Raw genomic sequence first — 18,161 nt, 5'->3', positions numbered from 1 at the left:
ATGATCTGATGATAGACATAAGTGCCTGCCAACTATAGCACCTGCCATAAAAGTAGCTAGATGTTCCAGAATGATGCTTCTTCAATGACATGACAAAAGCCAAACCACACAAAAGACTGACATGGTCATTCTGAGTTGAAATCTCAATTACTCCATGTGGCTATGCTGCTTTTGGTAAATCATTTGAACTTCGAATCTGTGTCAAACATTTCAGATGTGTGCAGCAGTAAGTGGCAGCTTGCAAGCAAACAGCAGTGAAGGTGGCTGGAAGCAAGGTCTTAGTTTCCCAAACTGGGAGTCCTAACCACTGGACCACAGGAGCCAGGAGTTAGGGCTAAAAGTCCCTAGTCGTGCCTGCCTGCTAAGCTGCTAAGTCACTTCAGTTGTGTCCAACTCTGCGATCCCATAAACGTCAGCCCACCAGGTTCCCCTGTCCCTGGGATTCTCCAGGCAAGAACACTGGAGTGGGTTGCCATTTCCTTCTCCAATGTATGAAAGTGAAAAGTGAAAGTGACGTTGCCTGCCTAGCCAAGAACAAATTCAGGTGAGGAGGCAGAAGGTAAAGTAAAAAGTTTATTGAAAAGAAAAGTACATGGGGAAAGGCACATGGGGTGCTGAGAGAAAGAATCACGCCTTTGGGAAGTTTAAATCTTTCATAAAGCGTCAGTTTTCTGGGTCTTCATCTTCCCTCAGGCCAATCACCTTGCTCTGTACCCCTGGTTAATGTGTCTCAGGACCCTCCCCTTGGCCCATGCACACCCTAGCCAAGATGGATCTCTGAAGTGAAGGCTTCTGGGAGGAGCAAGACTCATTATGGCCTGGAACTTAGTCTCTGACTTTTGGCTCCAAGGAGCCTTTTCTGCAAATGTGCAGTGTCTCCCTTATCAGACAGGGCTCCCTTATCAGACAGGGATTTTTTTTTTTTCCTTTCTTTGTCCTTGCCATGATTATTCCCTTGAGGTGACAGACAAAGACTGGCTATGTATCCTGTTTTTGTTGGCTGTAAATTCCTCAACTGGAGCCCATCTATCTCTTATCTCAAAAACTGCAAACAGAAGGGTGACTGTAAATTTCCAACCTGCAGCCCATCTATCTCCTACCTCAAAATCTGTATTAAAAAGCCAGTGTAAAAGAAATCAGTTTACTTCATAGGAACAGCTTAATAACATCAGTTACAGCACGTTTTGTCAATACCAAAATCCACTTAGGCCCAACGTCAGTGTAGCAAGGTGGAAGAAATTATTGCACACTATAGAGCTCTGATTACAAAGCTGGGAATCTGCCTGCAGTGCAGGAGACCGGGGTTCAATCCCTGGGTGGGGAAGATCCCCTGGAGAAGGGAATGGCAACCCACCCCAGTATTCTTGCCTGGAGAATCCCATGGACAGAGGAACCTGGCCGGCTGCAGTCTGTGGGGTTGCAGAGTTGGAAACGACTGATCGACTAACACACACATAAAGCTGTGATGCATTTTACGAAAATCTACGAAGACCAAGAGAAGTGTAGTCTAATACAAGAAATGACTGCAGATAAACGGAGAGCGTGGTTGTTCCAAAGGACCTTGGTCCCAACGTAACCTGTAACCTAGGTCACCGCCTCAGCTTCCATCACTCATTATTTCGGCCTTTGGATTAGAAAGGTACAGGACTTCAGCCCCACAGCAGTGAAGGGAAAGCAGGGAGACCGTGTGTAGAAGTGATCTGAACTCCCTGATGGAGGGACCACCAGTCGAAAAGCCAGCACTGGCTTGGGGAGAGGGACTGTACAAGAGGTTGCCCCAGCATCTTTTGTGCGCCTCACTCTTCCGGCTCAGACACCTCCGAAATCCCGACTTTGGGGACCAGAAGCCTGGAGGAGGTGGGGTGTGTCCACAGGGGAATCCCTGAGAAAAGGGGAGAGGTGCACACAGCGGGGGTAGCCGGTGCCCAGTCCTAGGGGTCCGTTTAACAGTGAGAAAGGGGGCGGGGGCGGCTGGGGGGCAGCGGAGAGGAGGGGCGAGGCGCCATCGCCCGGCCCCCTCCCCTCCCCTCCCCTCGGGTCCGCTCCCCTCCTCTTCCCTCGGCGATCGGGCATCCGGGCGCATCCCGCCGAGGCCCGGCTGCTTCTGGGAGAGGCGCCAGCTGGTCGTTGCGCCGGTCCCCTGACCGAGCAGTAACGGCGACCTGAGAGGCCGAGCGGATGTGGTTCGGGCCTGCGGTGAGGTAAGGGCAGAGGGGATGGCGCGGGAAGTCAGAAGGGGGCGCCGGGCTTGAATCCGGCCCCTCGCAGATCCCCACAGCGGGAAGCCACCTCTCCCCACCCCCGCTGCCCGACCTCGAGGCGCGGCAGCTGAGAGAGTAGCCCCTGGGGCGAGAGCCCCGCCCGGGGCCGCTGGCTTAGGCGTCTCTGCGCGTGCGCAAGTCCTCCTGCGAGGCCTGGGCGCGGGGCTCGGGGGCTACACTCTTGCAACGTATAAGGGCCCAGGTGTCGGCGCGCCTGCGCACAGCCGCGGGCGGTGGCAGGGCGCGCAGCCCTGGGATCATATCCCGACCCAGGTCTCGGACCGAGGCGGCGTGAGGTGCGCATGCGTGAGTCGCTGGCGGAAGTGGCGCGGCCCCGCGAGGGTCGCGTGTGGCGTCTCGCCAGGGCTAGTCACCTGGCTGGAGACTTCTCCTTTAGGCCAGAGCGGGTGAGGCAACTGCCTCGGGGCTTCGCCTTCCTTTCCCGCTCTCCGCACCCCTTTGAGGCTGCGGTTTTCGTTTCCGTCACCTCAACCCTCGGTTGCGGTCCTGTACCTCTATTTCCCCCAGCTTCCGGGTCCGAACCGGCGCGCTAAACTCACTTTGCCTTCAACATTCGGTCCTGATGTCAAGAGATAGCACAGGAAGTCTGACTAAAAGCGAGGCCAGGCTGTTTGGGAACTGCTGTGGGGGGATGGGGAGAAATAGCCTTCAGTCTTTATTTTAAGCTGGAAGATACTTGCCCTGGAAGCAGAGATTTTTTTGAGATGCTGAAAACTTTCCAAGTGCTCCGCCCAGGTGGAGAAAGAACTTCCTGCTTGGAGTTGGAAGGCGAGTTCAAAGGGAGCTTTTTGCTTTTTGTTCTGTGGGAAATTACATAATATGTCTGGACAGTTCGAGTCCAGGACTGTAACAACCCATGTCGAAGAACTGACTGGTGGTACTGCGCTTGGCGACTTAATCTTTGTTAGAGCTGAGTAAAAGGGAGTAGAGTTCTCAAACTGCTTTGCCACGAAGATCTTTCCCCCAGACTAGGAAGTGACAGTCACTGTTTGATGTTTATTGAGCCTCCTAGCTTTGCACCTTTCTAGTACTACGTTCCTACTTGGCTTTGCACATTCCTGGGCAGTGGTGCTTAAGTCAGATTCTGCCACTCTAGTGGCAGTTCTTGGAATGATTTTTAACAATATTGCTGTGTGCCTTGTAATCTGATATGATGTGCTGATACAGCTATTTGGAGGCTGGAATAGAAGCATTTACTATCAGAGAATCTGAGTACTCTAGGTGAAATGTAATCTCTCTTTTTCAGGGAGTTAGGCAATATACACGTTATTAAGTGTGGGTAAAAGCTTCCCAGGTGGCGCTGGTGGTAAAGAATCCATGTGCCCATGCAGGAGACCTTAGAGACCCTGGTTTCATATCTGGGTGGGCAAGATCCCCTGGAAAAGGAAATGACAGTCCACTCCAGGATTCTTGCCTGGAGAATCCCATGGAAGGAGGAGCCTGGTTGGCTACAGTCCATAGGGTCGCAGAGTCTGACAGGACTGAAGGGACTTAGCACCCACGCACGCAAAAGTAATGGAATACCACATTCTTGCACACTCCACTCCTTCCCCACAGGACTTACTGTTGTTTCCGCACTTACCAGCCCGCCTCCACCCTCAGCCGTGTGCATTTCCTCCATGCTCAAAGTTCGCTTAACCCCTCTACCCAAATCTGCATGGCACCCAACTTCATTAAGATCTCAAATTAATTGCCATTACTTCAGAGGTGACTACCTCATCTAAAAGGGCACTTCTGTCACTCTCCATCCCCTTAGGCTTTTTTTTTTTTTTAATCCTCTATTTGGCTTTGTAGCACTTATCACTGTCTGATACTATGGATTTGTATGTGTATGCACTGTCTCCCCCATAATTGCAGCTCAGTAGATTTTTTTTTTTTTTAAACATTTGTTTATTAGTTTGTCTGCCCTGGGTCTTGGTTGTGGCACTCCGGATCTTCTGTCTTTGTTGCTGCATGTGAGATCTTTAGTTGCGGAATGGATCTCTTAGTGGAAGCGTGTGAGATCTAGTTCCCTGACCAAGGATGGAACGTGGGCCCCCTTCATTGAGAGCTTGGAGTCTTAGCCACTGGACCACTAGGGAAGTCCCAGTAGATTTTGTTAACTGTGCACATGAAATTGGTATTTAGCTCTAGAATATTTTATACTGAAGTTGCAAGGTAGATTCATTCATTCATTCAAAAAACATTTTCTGAGTGACTAGTTTGTATAAGATTGTCTTAGGTGTTTAGAGTAAGTCAGTGAACAAAATAGACAAAGATCTCTTTCCTCTGGAGCTTAAATTCTAGCAGAGAATGATTAACAACAAACATATTTAATTATTTATTGTGCTAGAAAATTGTAAGTGCTCTAAAAAAATGAAAAGAGAGGAGAGAAAGGGAAGTGAGATTTAGATGTGGGTTGCAATTTTAAACAGCGTGGTTTTGGTAAGTCTGAAGGATAAACTGAAGGTGATATTCATGGTGGAAACCTGGTTTTTAGAATTGAATTATCTTTCTGGGAAAACTTTTTTTCCCCACCATTCTCTACTGTGTGTTTCATGGGACCCCCACAGCATTCCATTATGGCTAATGTAACTGTCCTTTGTAGTAGATAGGTGAAAAAATGTCTTTTCCAAAAAGTTCACAATATTCATGCTTTTACAGTTTAATGCAGCACATCAGATGAAGAGACTGGGCTCTTGAATGGATAAGATGAGCCAAACGAATACTAAAGATGGGTAGAGGAAAAATGTGTATTCTCTTCACATTTTACTGCACTTTGCAATTGTTTCTTGATGTCCCTCTGACTATGGATGACCAGGTGAAGTTGTTTTGTATGAGTAGTCATTGATTTTCTTTATTTGAAACAGTTGAAGAGTCACCTGGTATGACATCATGCTTTAAGGTACTAAATTATTGCTCTTAGAGGTTTCTGAATAAACCAGACAATCCTGGCCAAATTGCAGTCCATAATTAAAGGATGCTTAGAGAAAGAGGCTGATGGAGAGGAACAGTTTTAGAAAGTGAAGTGTTTTTCCCTCTGGGTCCTTTACTTAAGTGGATTACAAACACTGTGTTTAAACATCAAAAGCTATTAATCTAAAACTGTAAATGTAGAGTACCCAAGGGATTTGCTGATGACTCTAGGAGTTTGTCATATTTAATTTTGGATTTATCACATGGCTAAAGTGAAATTAAAATGCGCCTAGGATGCTGTTACCTTTGAGGTTTTCTGAAATTGAGTTCCTGTAAATCAGAATTGACCAGGAAAGATTTGAGAATCTCTTTGAAGGGGAATGGAATTATGGAATGGAATGGAATGGAATGATCAGGGTTGCAGTGTGACATCAGGGACTCCTATTCAAAGCTAAACATGGAGGGCTGAATGAGGATTTTTTTTTTTTTTAAAGTATGTTTGCTTGTTTGTTTTTGGCTGCACAGATCTTCACTGTTGCACAGGGGCTATTCTTTGTTACAGTGCTCAGGCTTCTCTCAGAAGCTGTGGCTTCTCTTGCTAGGCACACAGGCTTCAGTAGTTGTGACACACAGGCTGAGTTGCCCCGTGGCATGTGGGATCTTCCCGGACCAGGGATCGAACCTGTGTCCGCTGCATTGGCAAGTGGATTCTTAACCACTGGGCCTCCAGAGAAGCCCTAAATGAGGATATTTACTTAAAAGGAGCAGATAAACTTCCCTCTCTGAAAGGGATATTCATAGTGTCCTTCAATGGAAGACTGGTAGGATCCTCCTTGCCTTCATTATTCAGAAGGAACATTTATCTGATTCACATGGCGAGCTCATCTTAACATGAAAGTTTCCAGGGAATTTAAGACAATAGTTTTTTTCAGCATTAATCTGACATTTGGAGTGTGCCTTTTATATGTCTCAGCCTTGCTGATCTAACCTGACCTCATATCTAGTATGTATATGTCCCCAAGGAAGACATTTTGAGCTGACATGTACCAGTGGGTGATAGTATGTGAGTAAATCATTAATTGTGACCACATTATAATATATTCTGTATTATGCTGAGTGTATTTGATTGAACAATGGGAATTGCAAATGGAAATGAGCCAAGGCCAAAAGGGGCTACCATGTTGAATTTACATTGTGGGGCAGAGATCTTTAACAGAATGCTATTTAATAGCCATGTTAAGAGCTTAAAAAAATTGTATTAGATCTATAAAGATCTAAATTTCAAACGTATTTGCAAATATCTCAAGTACCTGTTCATTTTAGCTAGTGTGTGAAAGTGAAAGTGTTAGTTGCTCAGTTGTGTCTGACTCTGCAACCCCATGGACTGTAGCCCGCCAGGCTCCTCTTTCCATGGAATTCTCCAAAGCAAGAATGCTGGAGTGGTAGCCATTCCCTTCTCCAGGAGGTCTTCCTGACCCAGAGATCAAACCCAGGTCTCCTATATTGGGGGCAGGTTCTTTACTGTCTTGAGCCACAATCTAAAAATATTTGTATAGTTTATGTTGATGATTTTTCAAATTTGAAAGTGACACTTTTGCTGTGCTTGTCTGAAAAGATCAATGCTGATGAGCTCCCTAATCTCTTCCAACTAAATGCAACTTTGCTTTGGACTGAAGATCTGCTTCATCACTCTTAGTGAAATTTGGAAACTGTTTACAATGGAATCATTAAAATGGCAACTATGTTTCTGTTTCATAAGTCATTTTGCTGTTTATCATAAACATGTGGCAATACCATTCCCTCTGAAGTTGTGCTTTGGTTTTAGTTGGGCTTTTAGTTTTTCAGTCTTGTCCATCCTGTCTATAATTGACCCACTTTAATTGGCAGTTTTATAGGGAGGGATCTTACTGTCATTTGTCGTTGATTTATGACAGCTGGCAAGGGATAATTGGGATCATGTTTAATTATCTTATATTACATTTATGCATGTAATATAAATGCATAGAATATAAATGACAGAAATGGTATGGACCTAACAGAAGCAAAAGATATTAAGAAGAGGTGGCAAGAATACACAGAAGAACTGTATAAAAAAGATCTTCACAACGCAGGTAATCACGATGGTGTGATCACTCACCTAGAGCCAGACATCCTGGAATGTGAAGTCAAGTGGGCCTTAGGAAGCATCACTACAAACAAAGCTAGTGGAGGTGACGGAATTCCAGTTGAGCTATTTCAAATCCTAAAGGATGATGTTATGAAAGTGCTGCACTCAATATATCAGCAAATTTGGAAAACAGCAGTGGCCACAGGACTGGAAAAGATCAGTTTTCGTTCCAGTCCCAAAGAAAGGCAATGCCAAAGAATGCTCAAACTACCGCACAATTGCACTCATCTCACACGCTAATAAAGTAATGCTCAAAATTCTCCAAGCCAGGCTTCAGAAATACGTGAACCGTGAACTTCCAGATGTTCAAGCTGGTTTTAGAAAAGGAAGAGGAACCAGAGATCAAATTGCCAACATCCGATGGATCATCGAAAAAGCAAGAGAGTTCCAGAAAAACATCTATTTCTGCTTTATTGACTATGCCAAAGCCTTCAACTTTGTGTGGATCACAATAAACTGGAAAATTCTGAAAGAGATGGGAATTCGAGACCACCTGACCTGCCTCTTGGGAAACCTGTATGCAGGTCAGGAAGCAACAATTAGAACTGGACATGGACCAACAGACTGGTTCCCATAGGAAAAGGAGTATGTCAAGGCTGTATATTGTCACCCTGCTTATTTAACTTCTATGCAGAGTACATCATGAGAAACGCTGGGCTGGAAGAAGCACAAGCTGGAATCAAGATTGCCAGGAGAAATATCAATAACCTCAGATATGCAATGACACCACCCCTATGGCAGAAAGTGAAGAGGAACTAAAAAGCCTCTTGATGAAAGTGAAAGAGGAGAGTGAAAAAGTTGGCTTAAAGCTTAACATCCAGAAAACTAAGATCATGGCATCTGGTCCCATCACTTCAAGGGAAATAGATGGGGAGACAGTGGAAACTGTGTCAGACTTTATTTTGGGGGGCTCCAAAATCACTGCAGATGGTGACTGCAGCCATGAAATGAAAAGACGCTGACTCCTTGGAAGGAGAGTTATGACCAACCTAGACAGCATATTAAAAAGCAGAGACATTACTTTGTCAACAAAGGTCCGTCTAGTCAAGGCTATGGTTTTTCCAGTGGTCATGTATGGATGTGAGAGTTGGACTATAAAGAAAGCTGAGTGCCGAAGAATTGATGCTTTTGAACTATGGTGTTGGAGAAGACTCTTGAGAGTCCCTTGGACTGCAAGGAGATCCACCAGTCCATCCTAAAGGAGATCAGTCCTGGGTGTTCACTGGAAGGACGGATGCTGAAGCTGAAACTCCAATACTTTGGCCACCTGATGCAAAGAGCTGACTCATTTGAAAAGACCCTGATGCTGAGAAAGATTGAGGTCAGGAGGAGAAGGGAACGACAGAGGAGAAGATGGTTGGATGGCGTCAGTGACTCAATGGACATGGGTTTGGGTAAACTCCGGGAGTTGGTGGTGGACAGGGAGTTCTGGCATGCTGCGGTTCATGGGGTCGCAAAGAGTCGGACATGACTGAGCGACTGAACTGAACAGAACATTTATGCATATTTATGTTATTTCTGACTTTCAGATGACATACCATTTAAGGGCTCAGGTGAGCATGAAGGTGGGCACCATCATTACCCCGTTGACGTTTACTTAGTCTGGAGCTCATTAACACACTGATACTGTAAGCTGTATGCTGGTGTCCTAAAAGACGTTGGTTTTCCTTCATGCCCTGTGTCTTTGATTATAAAAGCCTCATCAGCTGTGTTGCCCAGATGGGCAAATTTGCTGAAAAAGCATTAAGCGTTGTATTGCAAGAAAACTTTTTTATATATTAAGTTTCTCAAGCATAGCTTTAGAGTTGATTTCATACTGTGAAGTTGAATTTTGAAAATACACGACACTGGGCTTACTCTTAGTCGTGTCTGACCCTTTGTGACCTGATGGACTTCTCCATGGAATTCTCCAGGCCAGAATATTGGAGTGGGTAGCCTTTCCCCACTCCAGGGGATCTTCCCAACCCAGGGATCGAACCAGGATCTCCTGCATTGCTGGCGGATTCTTTACCAAGGGAGCTTTGAGCCTTTCTCTGCAAAAAAACAATTTTCTTTTTTTAAAATTTTTCCTCTGGGATCACTTCTAGAGAACAGATACCAGCATTTAGGAGCTTCTAATTAATTGCACAATAACAATTTATATGGAAAGTGCATTCTCTCATGGACAGTGTGTCTAGTTTATTAGTGCTTAAGGTCCATGCTTACTACTGGGTTGGAGTAATATTGACACAGGCAGCTATGAGCTGGATATCCTTTTGCTCCATGTTTTGGGTTTTTGTTTTTTTTTTTACATATTTGCTTTCAATTTAGTGCCTGCTGCAGGCACTAAATCAATATTTGTTGAATGAATTAGGCAAATGAGTGTCCATTTATCAGTTGAACTCATTAGGTCAGAGGTATTATCAAATAATATGATACATTGCCATATTAACAAACACTGAATAATTCTGATTACCGGTAATAACATGTAGAGATTGCTTATTATATGCTTTGTACAGAGAAATGAATTATTTGATCTGTTCTTCAAGAGGATTAGGAATGGGTATGTTTATTGTGTTCAGTTACTGAAAGACTGTCCTCTTGTCCACTGACTTTCAACCGTGTTATTATTAAAAGTACAGATAAAACTCTCAAAATACAGTATGTACAAAAAGGAGTTATCTGTCCCATACAGGGATAGTTTAGAAACATACAAGTTTAAAAAAAAAAAAAAAAGAAATATACAAGTTTAGAGAAACAGCCAAAGTAGGAAATGTCATGCAAAAGATTACCTTAGTTGATATATATTTGGTTTTGAGAGTTACTCTTGTGGGAATTCGCTGGTGGTCCAGTAGTTAGGACTCTGTGCTTCTACTGCAGGGGCCACAGGTTCAATTCCTGGTCAGGGAGCTACGATCCCACGTGCCACGTGGTGTGGTGGGAAAAAAGAAAATTGCTCTTACTAAAACTTGGAACATTGGCTCTTGAGTATCTTGTTTGGAGCCTCTGAAGGCAGATGTCAGTGGCAGGAGCTTCTGGCTGGAAAAGGTACTTATTCTTCCATTTCTTTTTGTATTGCAAGGCAAAATATCAGTATATTAAAATTCCATAATAACATTGTTCTTTCATTACATTTCAACAAAATGAGGAAATGCATAAGAAACTATTTTTCAAAGCACAAGGCACTTTTTAAGTTGAGTAATTAAGTAAATACATGAGCCAAGTTATGTATCCCAAAATATATGTAAGGAAAAACAGTAAAGCAACATATATTATGGGTATCATGTGGGATGATCTTAGGCCGTAACACTGTCGCTGTGAAGAAGAGCTTCCCAATACAAATGCCAGCCTCTGCCCTGGGTCTCCCTCCTGTGCAGAAAAGGGGGAAATTTGTAAGCAGAGTAAGACCAGAAGTGAAATCACATTCTAATGCACTTTTTTTCTACTTCAGATTCTTCTTCCCTGGCATTTAAGATACTCTCTTTTTTCTATGTTATTGAGTTGTTATCTTCCTGTTCTATTGGTAGAATTTTATCTTACTGATGATGAAAGAAATTGTGGTTTATGAGTTGTCAGTATCAAGCCTTTATTAAATTCTTATGTTCACGGTAAAGGCAGTATTAGAATGGTGTTATTCTGATTCTACAATTTTGTTTTCCTTACTATTGGGTAACCTTATCCTTCCTTTGTACTCAGATGATTAATGTAACTTAAGATTAAAATCATGAAAATTCTCTTGTCAATTGGAAAAACCAAATTACACTAATTCATTGATAGAATTACATGGCAAATTTTGCCTTTGGCATTACCTCTGGTGTGAACTTTCTTATGAAAACATTTCCATCAAAGTCCAGCCATGGGTATGTCAGTATCCATCACACAATAAGATAGTATTGTTTTCTGCATGTTTTAAAACATATATATATATATACATATATATATATATATAAATGTAGACCAAAATATTATATATAATTATAATTATTATATATATATATATAATAGTTTGGTCTATGTCTATCTCCCCCCACTAGACAGTAAGAACTCTGGGACCAAGTACTTTGTTTTGTTCACTGCTCTGTCTTGCATGCCTAAAATATTGTCTGGCATTTAGATGCTCAGTAAATACATATTAAATGAATGGGCCTACTCCAGAGGTAGGTACAATTATTATTATCTTTTTTGTAGCTAGAAGTGGTCACTGCTTTAAAATTACATAACCAATATTTGAGGGAGCTGGGCTTCTAGGTCAGGTCACTTTGGATCCAAAATCCAAGTCCTGAACAATTATACTACATAGTCTCAGAGTCTGGGAGGTTAAACTCACATAGATAATCATACAACTGTGCCATTAAAATGACTAAATGTGAGAATACAAATCAATTCACTGCTTTTGGAGAAAAATCTGTCAACAATCCGCGAATCTGAAACTTACAACCCCTCTTCTAATCAAATAATCAATCATGAGAAAAAAATGTTATCTGGTACTTCCCTGGTGGTCCAGTGGCTAAGACTCCACATTTCCAGTGCAAGGGGCCTGGGTTCAATCCCTGGTCAGGGAACTAGATCCCATATGCCACAACTAAGAGTTTACACACTGCAACTGAAGATCCCACATGCCCCGAGGAAGATCAAAGACCCCGCGTACTGCAACTAAGACTGGACACAGCCAAATAAATAAATGAATGAATATTTTTAAAGATATAAAAATAAAGTTTAAAAAATTGTTGTCTTAAAAAAAAAACTATCAAATAGTGTATCATATGCATCATTCTATGACAGTGATTTTTGATCATAATTGTTTTGGAGACTTATCTGTGTTGATTCTGGATAATTTATTTTAATTGTTGGGTAGTATGCATGATTTGTAACTTTTGTTGATGGAGCCTGTTGATCAGTTGTATCCACTATTTCTAATGTTTTGCTATTGCAAACAATTTTGTATATGCTCTAGAGTTCCATCTAGGCTAATGTTTTCCAAGACATGACTTATTAATGATCTTGAAGTTATCTTAGTGGGCTGAAACCAATGTTGAAAAATTAAATAGAAAAGGATAAATTAGGGTATGAGTAGAATTGTTGTCCAGTCGCTAAGTTGTATCCGACTCTTTGTGACCCCGTGAACTGCAGCATGCCAGACTTCCCTGTCCTTCACTATCTCCTGGAGTCCTTCACTATCTCCCAGGTAGAATAGAATAATGTAAAATAGAAAAAACAAATAGGAAAGAGGATATCCCTTAGTATCTCATGTAGCAAGGGTAAGAATTATTTTGTGAAACTTTTTTTTCAGGTACATATATGTATCAAAAAAGCTTGAAAGATACTGCTCTGGTCTAAATATTGTTGAGTTGCTCTAAAAGTGATTGTAACAGTTTACATTCCTTCCAGTAATATGAGGAAAATGTGCCTTTTGATCTGCATCCTCACAAACATTGCGTATTATCCCCTTTAATTTTGCAGATCTGATTGGTGAGTTCTATCTCATTGTGATTACATTTCCATGATACCTTTTGTGGATATATTTGTTAATTTCTTCTGTGAATTGCCTCTATCCTTTTTCCATTTCTAAATTGGATTGTTTGTCTTTCTTTTTCTGCTTTTAGGTATTCTTTATATATTATGGATACAAATTATTTGCCAGCTATCATTTATGTATATTGAAAATATCTTTTCCCACTCTGTGGCATGTTTTTCCTTTTGTTCATTTTGTCTTTTATAATGCCAAAGTTTTAAGCTTTAGTGTGGCAAAATTTAACAGTCTTTTCTTTGTGGTTTGTGCTTTTGTGTCTCAGTTAAGAAATCTTTCTCTGCCTTGAGGTCATAAAGATACTTTCTATACCTTCTTCAAAAATTTGAAAATTTTGCTTTTTCCCTTTTCCAGATGATTTCCCTTGCAGTTTTTATGTTGAAATACTATAGATTAAACTTTAAGTATCTTTTGTTAAGTTTCAGTGTCCATATTGTTGCAGCCTTGTCCCCAAACTTATAATATCTGAAAGTTATATTTTATAATATTAATTCTTTTTACAATTGAACACCTCTGCTGCTGACTTTCTAATAGTAAATTTAGCTGATACAATTTTAAAACTATATTTTTCTCAGATAAATACTGGCTTTTTGAAGCCAGTGGTATGTTCTGTGCAAGATGGTATGCTCTTTTTCTTTTCTATTTTTCTGTAATAGAATTTATTTATGTATTTCTATTTTCAGTCACATTAACCTTACTGTAGAAGACAACTTCACAACGATCTAGAAGGAACGGGATTAAAGATGACTGAATACTGGGCTCCAGAAAGTTAAAACAATCAGGTACAAACATTTTTGGAGGGGATATTCCCAACCAGTCAGTACAAAATGAAATCATCTGGAATATACACAGGAAAACTTAAAATATCCCTGCAGTACAGGGGAAAGTCCAAGCTCAAGGGCATTGAAATGAATCCTGGCTCCAACCCTGACTGGCTGCTGAATGTTGGTCAAAGTATTGAAATATGTCTGTTAAACAGAGGTAATGATGATATCTGTTTCTTCTGGCTATTATAAAGATTAAATGAGATAAGGCAGTTAGTGTTTGGCAATAATTTGGGTAACTATTTATTTTAACTATTATTATTGCTCCTGTTATTTAGAATTCATGTTTATCACATCATCGATGTGGTAGTCTATATGTGTATTAGTGGATTTTTAAGATGTATATGTTGGTATATTACTGTAACATTGTTATTAATAATAGCCCGGTGAAATCATACAGATAACAAGATGAGATGATTATAATCCTCACATATATTCCACAAACTGTATTCCTCAGGTAGTGTAAACTAGGGAAGCTAGTTTTCTCTGTTATATTTGTGTCACATCGGAATAATGTTAAAAAACCAACCAGGGAATTCCCCGGTGGTCCAGTGGTTGGGACTCCACACACTGCCTTGGGTGTGGGTCCAACCCCTGACTGGGGACCTAAGATACTGTAATATGCAGCAAGACCAGAAAAAAGAAAAACAAAAACCATTTTCCACAGTGCCACAGATTTTGACATTTTTTTCATAGTACTGCATAATAGTAACTAATTGTGAACCATTTTTAAATCTTCAAAGGCATTCTGACAAAAATGAAGTGATATTAATAATATATTTACTGTTGATTGAATCTTACTGACTGTTATTTTTTTGAGTATGGTAATGTTCATCTGCCATACATGTAATTATGTCTTAACCTGATTAGTCAAATAAATGGAATGACCTGTTTTACAGCATTCCAATTTTTAAAGAGTTAAGATAGTTGCAATTAATCAAAGACACTGAAAAGAGCTATTTATTTTGTTTCCTTGAACACCCAGGATATGGTGGTGTTTAAAATTTTCTATTAGCTGATATAGAGTACTTTTTGGGATACATTGTTAGGTTAAAAAAAATAGATTGCAAAAGAGTATGTAAAGTATGCTATTTTTTGCATAAGGAGGAATTGGGAAATAAAAACACATAAATATATATACTTATTTTGCAAAAAGAAACAGAGAAATAAAGCAGAAACCAGTGAAATTAGTTATTTACAGTGGTGGAGGAATGTGGTGGGGAAACAAAACAAACCCCAGGATTACTGTGGAGTGATCTCAGCATATTAGCAGGATTTCCTTCTACTAGGAACAAAGGTGTCCCGAAGTTCAGCAAGAGGCAGTCGCTTCTCTAGTTAGATTCCATTTCCTTCTCTTGTTTCTTTTTTTTGCCTTTGAATTCCCTTCCTCTACTCCTCTCCTTTCTTTTCCCTCTCTTATCTTTTTATCTTTTATTCCAATAAACTGGGGACAGCTATGGAAAAGATCTTTCCAGTTAGGATGAGGCAGAAGGAGAAGAAATTCCAGTATAGACTGTCTGCAGTCAACAAAAGGCTGTATTCAAAAGATGCTTTCAACAAGTATCTTATGTTTTCCTCTGTGCCGTGTGTTGTGGTGGTAATAGCAGTGACTGGGTCATGATCCCCTCCTTTTTTCTTTTTTCTTATAACTTATCTATTTATTTTTGGCTCTGCTGGATCTTTGTTGCTGAACAGGCTTTTCTCTAGTTGCGGAGAGCAGGGGATACTCTCTAGTTTCATGTGTGGGCTCCGGATCCCCTCTCTTAAAGATCTTGCAGATTAATAGAGAAGACAGATGATATAGGAGTAACTGCCACATGAAATGATTTTTCCCATATTGGCAGCCAGATCAAATTTTAGAAATTTATAAGTGAGGAAAGTCTAATTGATCCTTTTCTCAACAAGTTTATTTTTTCCAAACATTAGAAGTAATGATTTGTGTTGATTGCCATAGTTTGAGTAACTATTATTCTGAAGGTATCATTTATTATTCCCTATATGCTAAGAGACCTTTTTACAGCTGAAGAAAACAGAATTTTACCAGTATCCTCAAGTGAATATAAAACATTAAGTACACTGTTAAGAGTTAGCCTTATTTTGATGATTGCTTTTATCTATTGCTAGGCTCTAACTGCTTGTAGGTAACATCAAGTAAGATGTTCTGATGTTAGCACTTGAATTCTGGGTTTTATTTGAGTAAATAGAAGCCAATGTGGTAAATCAGAGTATTAACATTGTTTGACATGATTACATTAAATTGCTTTTGGGGGGAGAAGTGAAAGTGAAAGAAGTGAAGTCGCTCAGTCGTGTCTGGCTCTTTGCGACCCCATAGACTGTAGCCTACCAGGCTCCTCCATCCATGGGATTTTCCAGGCAAGAGTACTGGAGTGGGTTGCCATTTCCTTCTCCAGAGGATCTTCCCAACCCAGGGATCGAACCTGGGTCTCTCACATTGTAGGCAGACGCTTGAGAGAATATTTATTCCTATTTATTTTCAGTGATGATTGTGTAACAATTTAACCAGAGTCCAGACATCCTGCATATTTTGTGACAGGGCTGCTTCTGCTGTTACTTGTATGTGGTAGAAGGTAGTCATTGTGGAGACAGTTAATTAAGGCAAGAACATTCAGTGCGATGGCTACATGCTTGGTGGCTGTTTTTTCAGATTTTTTGTTAAGGTCTAAGGTAACACAGTCACATTTGTTCGTTCATCCTTTCGTCCTTTTCGTTCATTCATTTTTTTCCCTACTTAGCAAATCATATACTCTTCAGTGAAGCTGAGAATTGATAGGTCTGCTCTTCACAGTGATTTGGAACTTTCCAGTCCCAGAGGAAGTTTGACCAAGGTCCAAAATTTATTTTTTCTCATCTCTAGGAAGTGAACTCTGAAATGAAAATTTTCTACTCATTCCCTAGTAGATGTTTATCTTCTACTAGGGAATATACTAGGGAATATCCTGGGATTATTTTTCACATCTCTGCTGAAGGAGTCTCATCAGAGAACAACAGTTAAAACATTTTTTATGTTTTATAGATGTTAACACCCATGCCCCAAACTTAATTCCCTTCACTATATTTGAACTTGGCTTCTTTTCTCTGTTAACTAGAAAAGTGAAAGTCACTCAGTCATGTGTGACTCTTTGCGACCCCATGGACTGTACAGTCCATGGAATTCTCCAGGCCAGAATACTGGAGTGGGTAGCCTTTCTCTTCTCCAGGGGTTCTTCCCAACCCAGGGATCAAAGCCAGGTCTCCCACGTTGCAGGCGGATTCCTTACCAACTGAGGTGTCAGGGAACCGTTAATTAGAAGTAAAGTAATTTTAACCTGCCCAGTTTCACTCGACACATGGTATCCTGATTTTACCACATACTTTTTCCTCAGGGACTACACAGAACCATGGAAGACTATGTGGAAGATGACCCTTTCCTTCTCTATACTCTCTATGGAAAAAGTGGCAAGGTTAGAAAAATCATGCCCATGGAGCATGTATTTTCTGTCATGTAAAAGAAAGTTTGTCAAACATCTATTGGTCATTCAATAGGAAGATCAATGAGATAGTCTCTTTTCTTTGCGAGGCTCACAGTGTAGTGGCTAAGATGCTGGCAGGTCACTGTTGTGGGTGTAGAGAATGCCTGGGGGCCAGCAGGGGATGTGGGATTGTCTGAGGGTTAGAGGAGGGGTTCCCAGAGGTGGTGACGTTTGAGCTGGATGAAGAGGAGGCCACCCCCACTTCCACAGATAACGCTGTTCAGTCGCTCAGTCGAGTCCGACTGTTTATAACCCCTTGGACTGTGGCCCACCAGGCTCCTCTGTCCATGGGATTCTCCAGGCAAGAATCCTGGAGTGGGTTGCCATGTCCTCCTCCAGGGGATCTTCCTGATGCAGGGGTCGAACTCGCGTCTCCTGCGTTGGCAGGTGGCTTCTCTGCTGAATCCCCAGGGAAGCCCTCCACAGACAATGCTGTCCTACAGAAGGGTCTGGGTTGAGCAACGTTGCTCCACTGCCAGAGATTTAAAAAAAAATTCAAAATGGTTAATCTTCGATGACACATCCTTAATTCATCGCAAGTATTCTTTGTTTCATTTCTGTCACATCCAAACATTACAGTCAACCAGCTTAACTCTGGTCAGTGTCCCAACTGACGTTGGAAGTTTCACACCTTTCAGCAGGCACATCCATCTCCATCTTGTGTTAATTTTATTAAATTTATGAAATATCTCTTCAGTGTTAACAGCTTAATATTAACTGCCACCATTAACTTTCATTTTTCTGTTTTCCACTCTTTAGAGAATAAAATGTAGTCAAAATGTCGTAAAAGACGTAAATCAGTATCACAGCCGGCATAGTGTGCAAGACAGCACTGTGAACCATAGACAGCACCCTGAGCCATAGCATTGCTGTGCGCTGACTTCACATGCTAGTTTGTGAGCTCCTGTCAGAGAGTAGCTTGAAAAGCAGTCTACAGAACCTGAAAGTCTTACACAA

At 41.3% G+C, this 18,161-nt stretch overlaps 1 protein-coding gene across 14 annotated transcripts in view; it reads left to right on the top strand.

The window, feature by feature from the left end:
- RCBTB2 (RCC1 and BTB domain containing protein 2) overlaps positions 1-18,161 on the top strand; it is a 64,322-nt gene that overhangs the window by 19,119 nt on the left and 27,042 nt on the right. For 2 of the 14 annotated variants that reach the window (XM_043891896.1, XM_043891905.1), the window contains exons 1-3: positions 1,946-2,201; positions 13,534-13,632; positions 17,058-17,135. In XM_043891896.1, coding sequence (XP_043747831.1) covers positions 17,073-17,135 — 63 coding nt within the window. In that variant the 5' untranslated portion in view covers positions 1,946-2,201; positions 13,534-13,632; positions 17,058-17,072. Of the gene's footprint in view, positions 1-1,944; positions 2,202-2,337; positions 2,669-2,986; positions 3,051-13,533; positions 13,633-17,057; positions 17,136-18,161 lie in introns of those variants that run through there. The other 12 variants (XM_043891909.1, XM_043891904.1, XM_043891897.1 and 9 more) reach the window with 11 other exon arrangements.

Source organism: Cervus elaphus, chromosome 30 (genome assembly GCF_910594005.1).
Source record: "Cervus elaphus chromosome 30, mCerEla1.1, whole genome shotgun sequence".
Lineage (NCBI taxonomy): Eukaryota > Metazoa > Chordata > Mammalia > Artiodactyla > Cervidae > Cervus > Cervus elaphus.
This window is presented reverse-complemented; position numbering and strand designations above follow the sequence as displayed.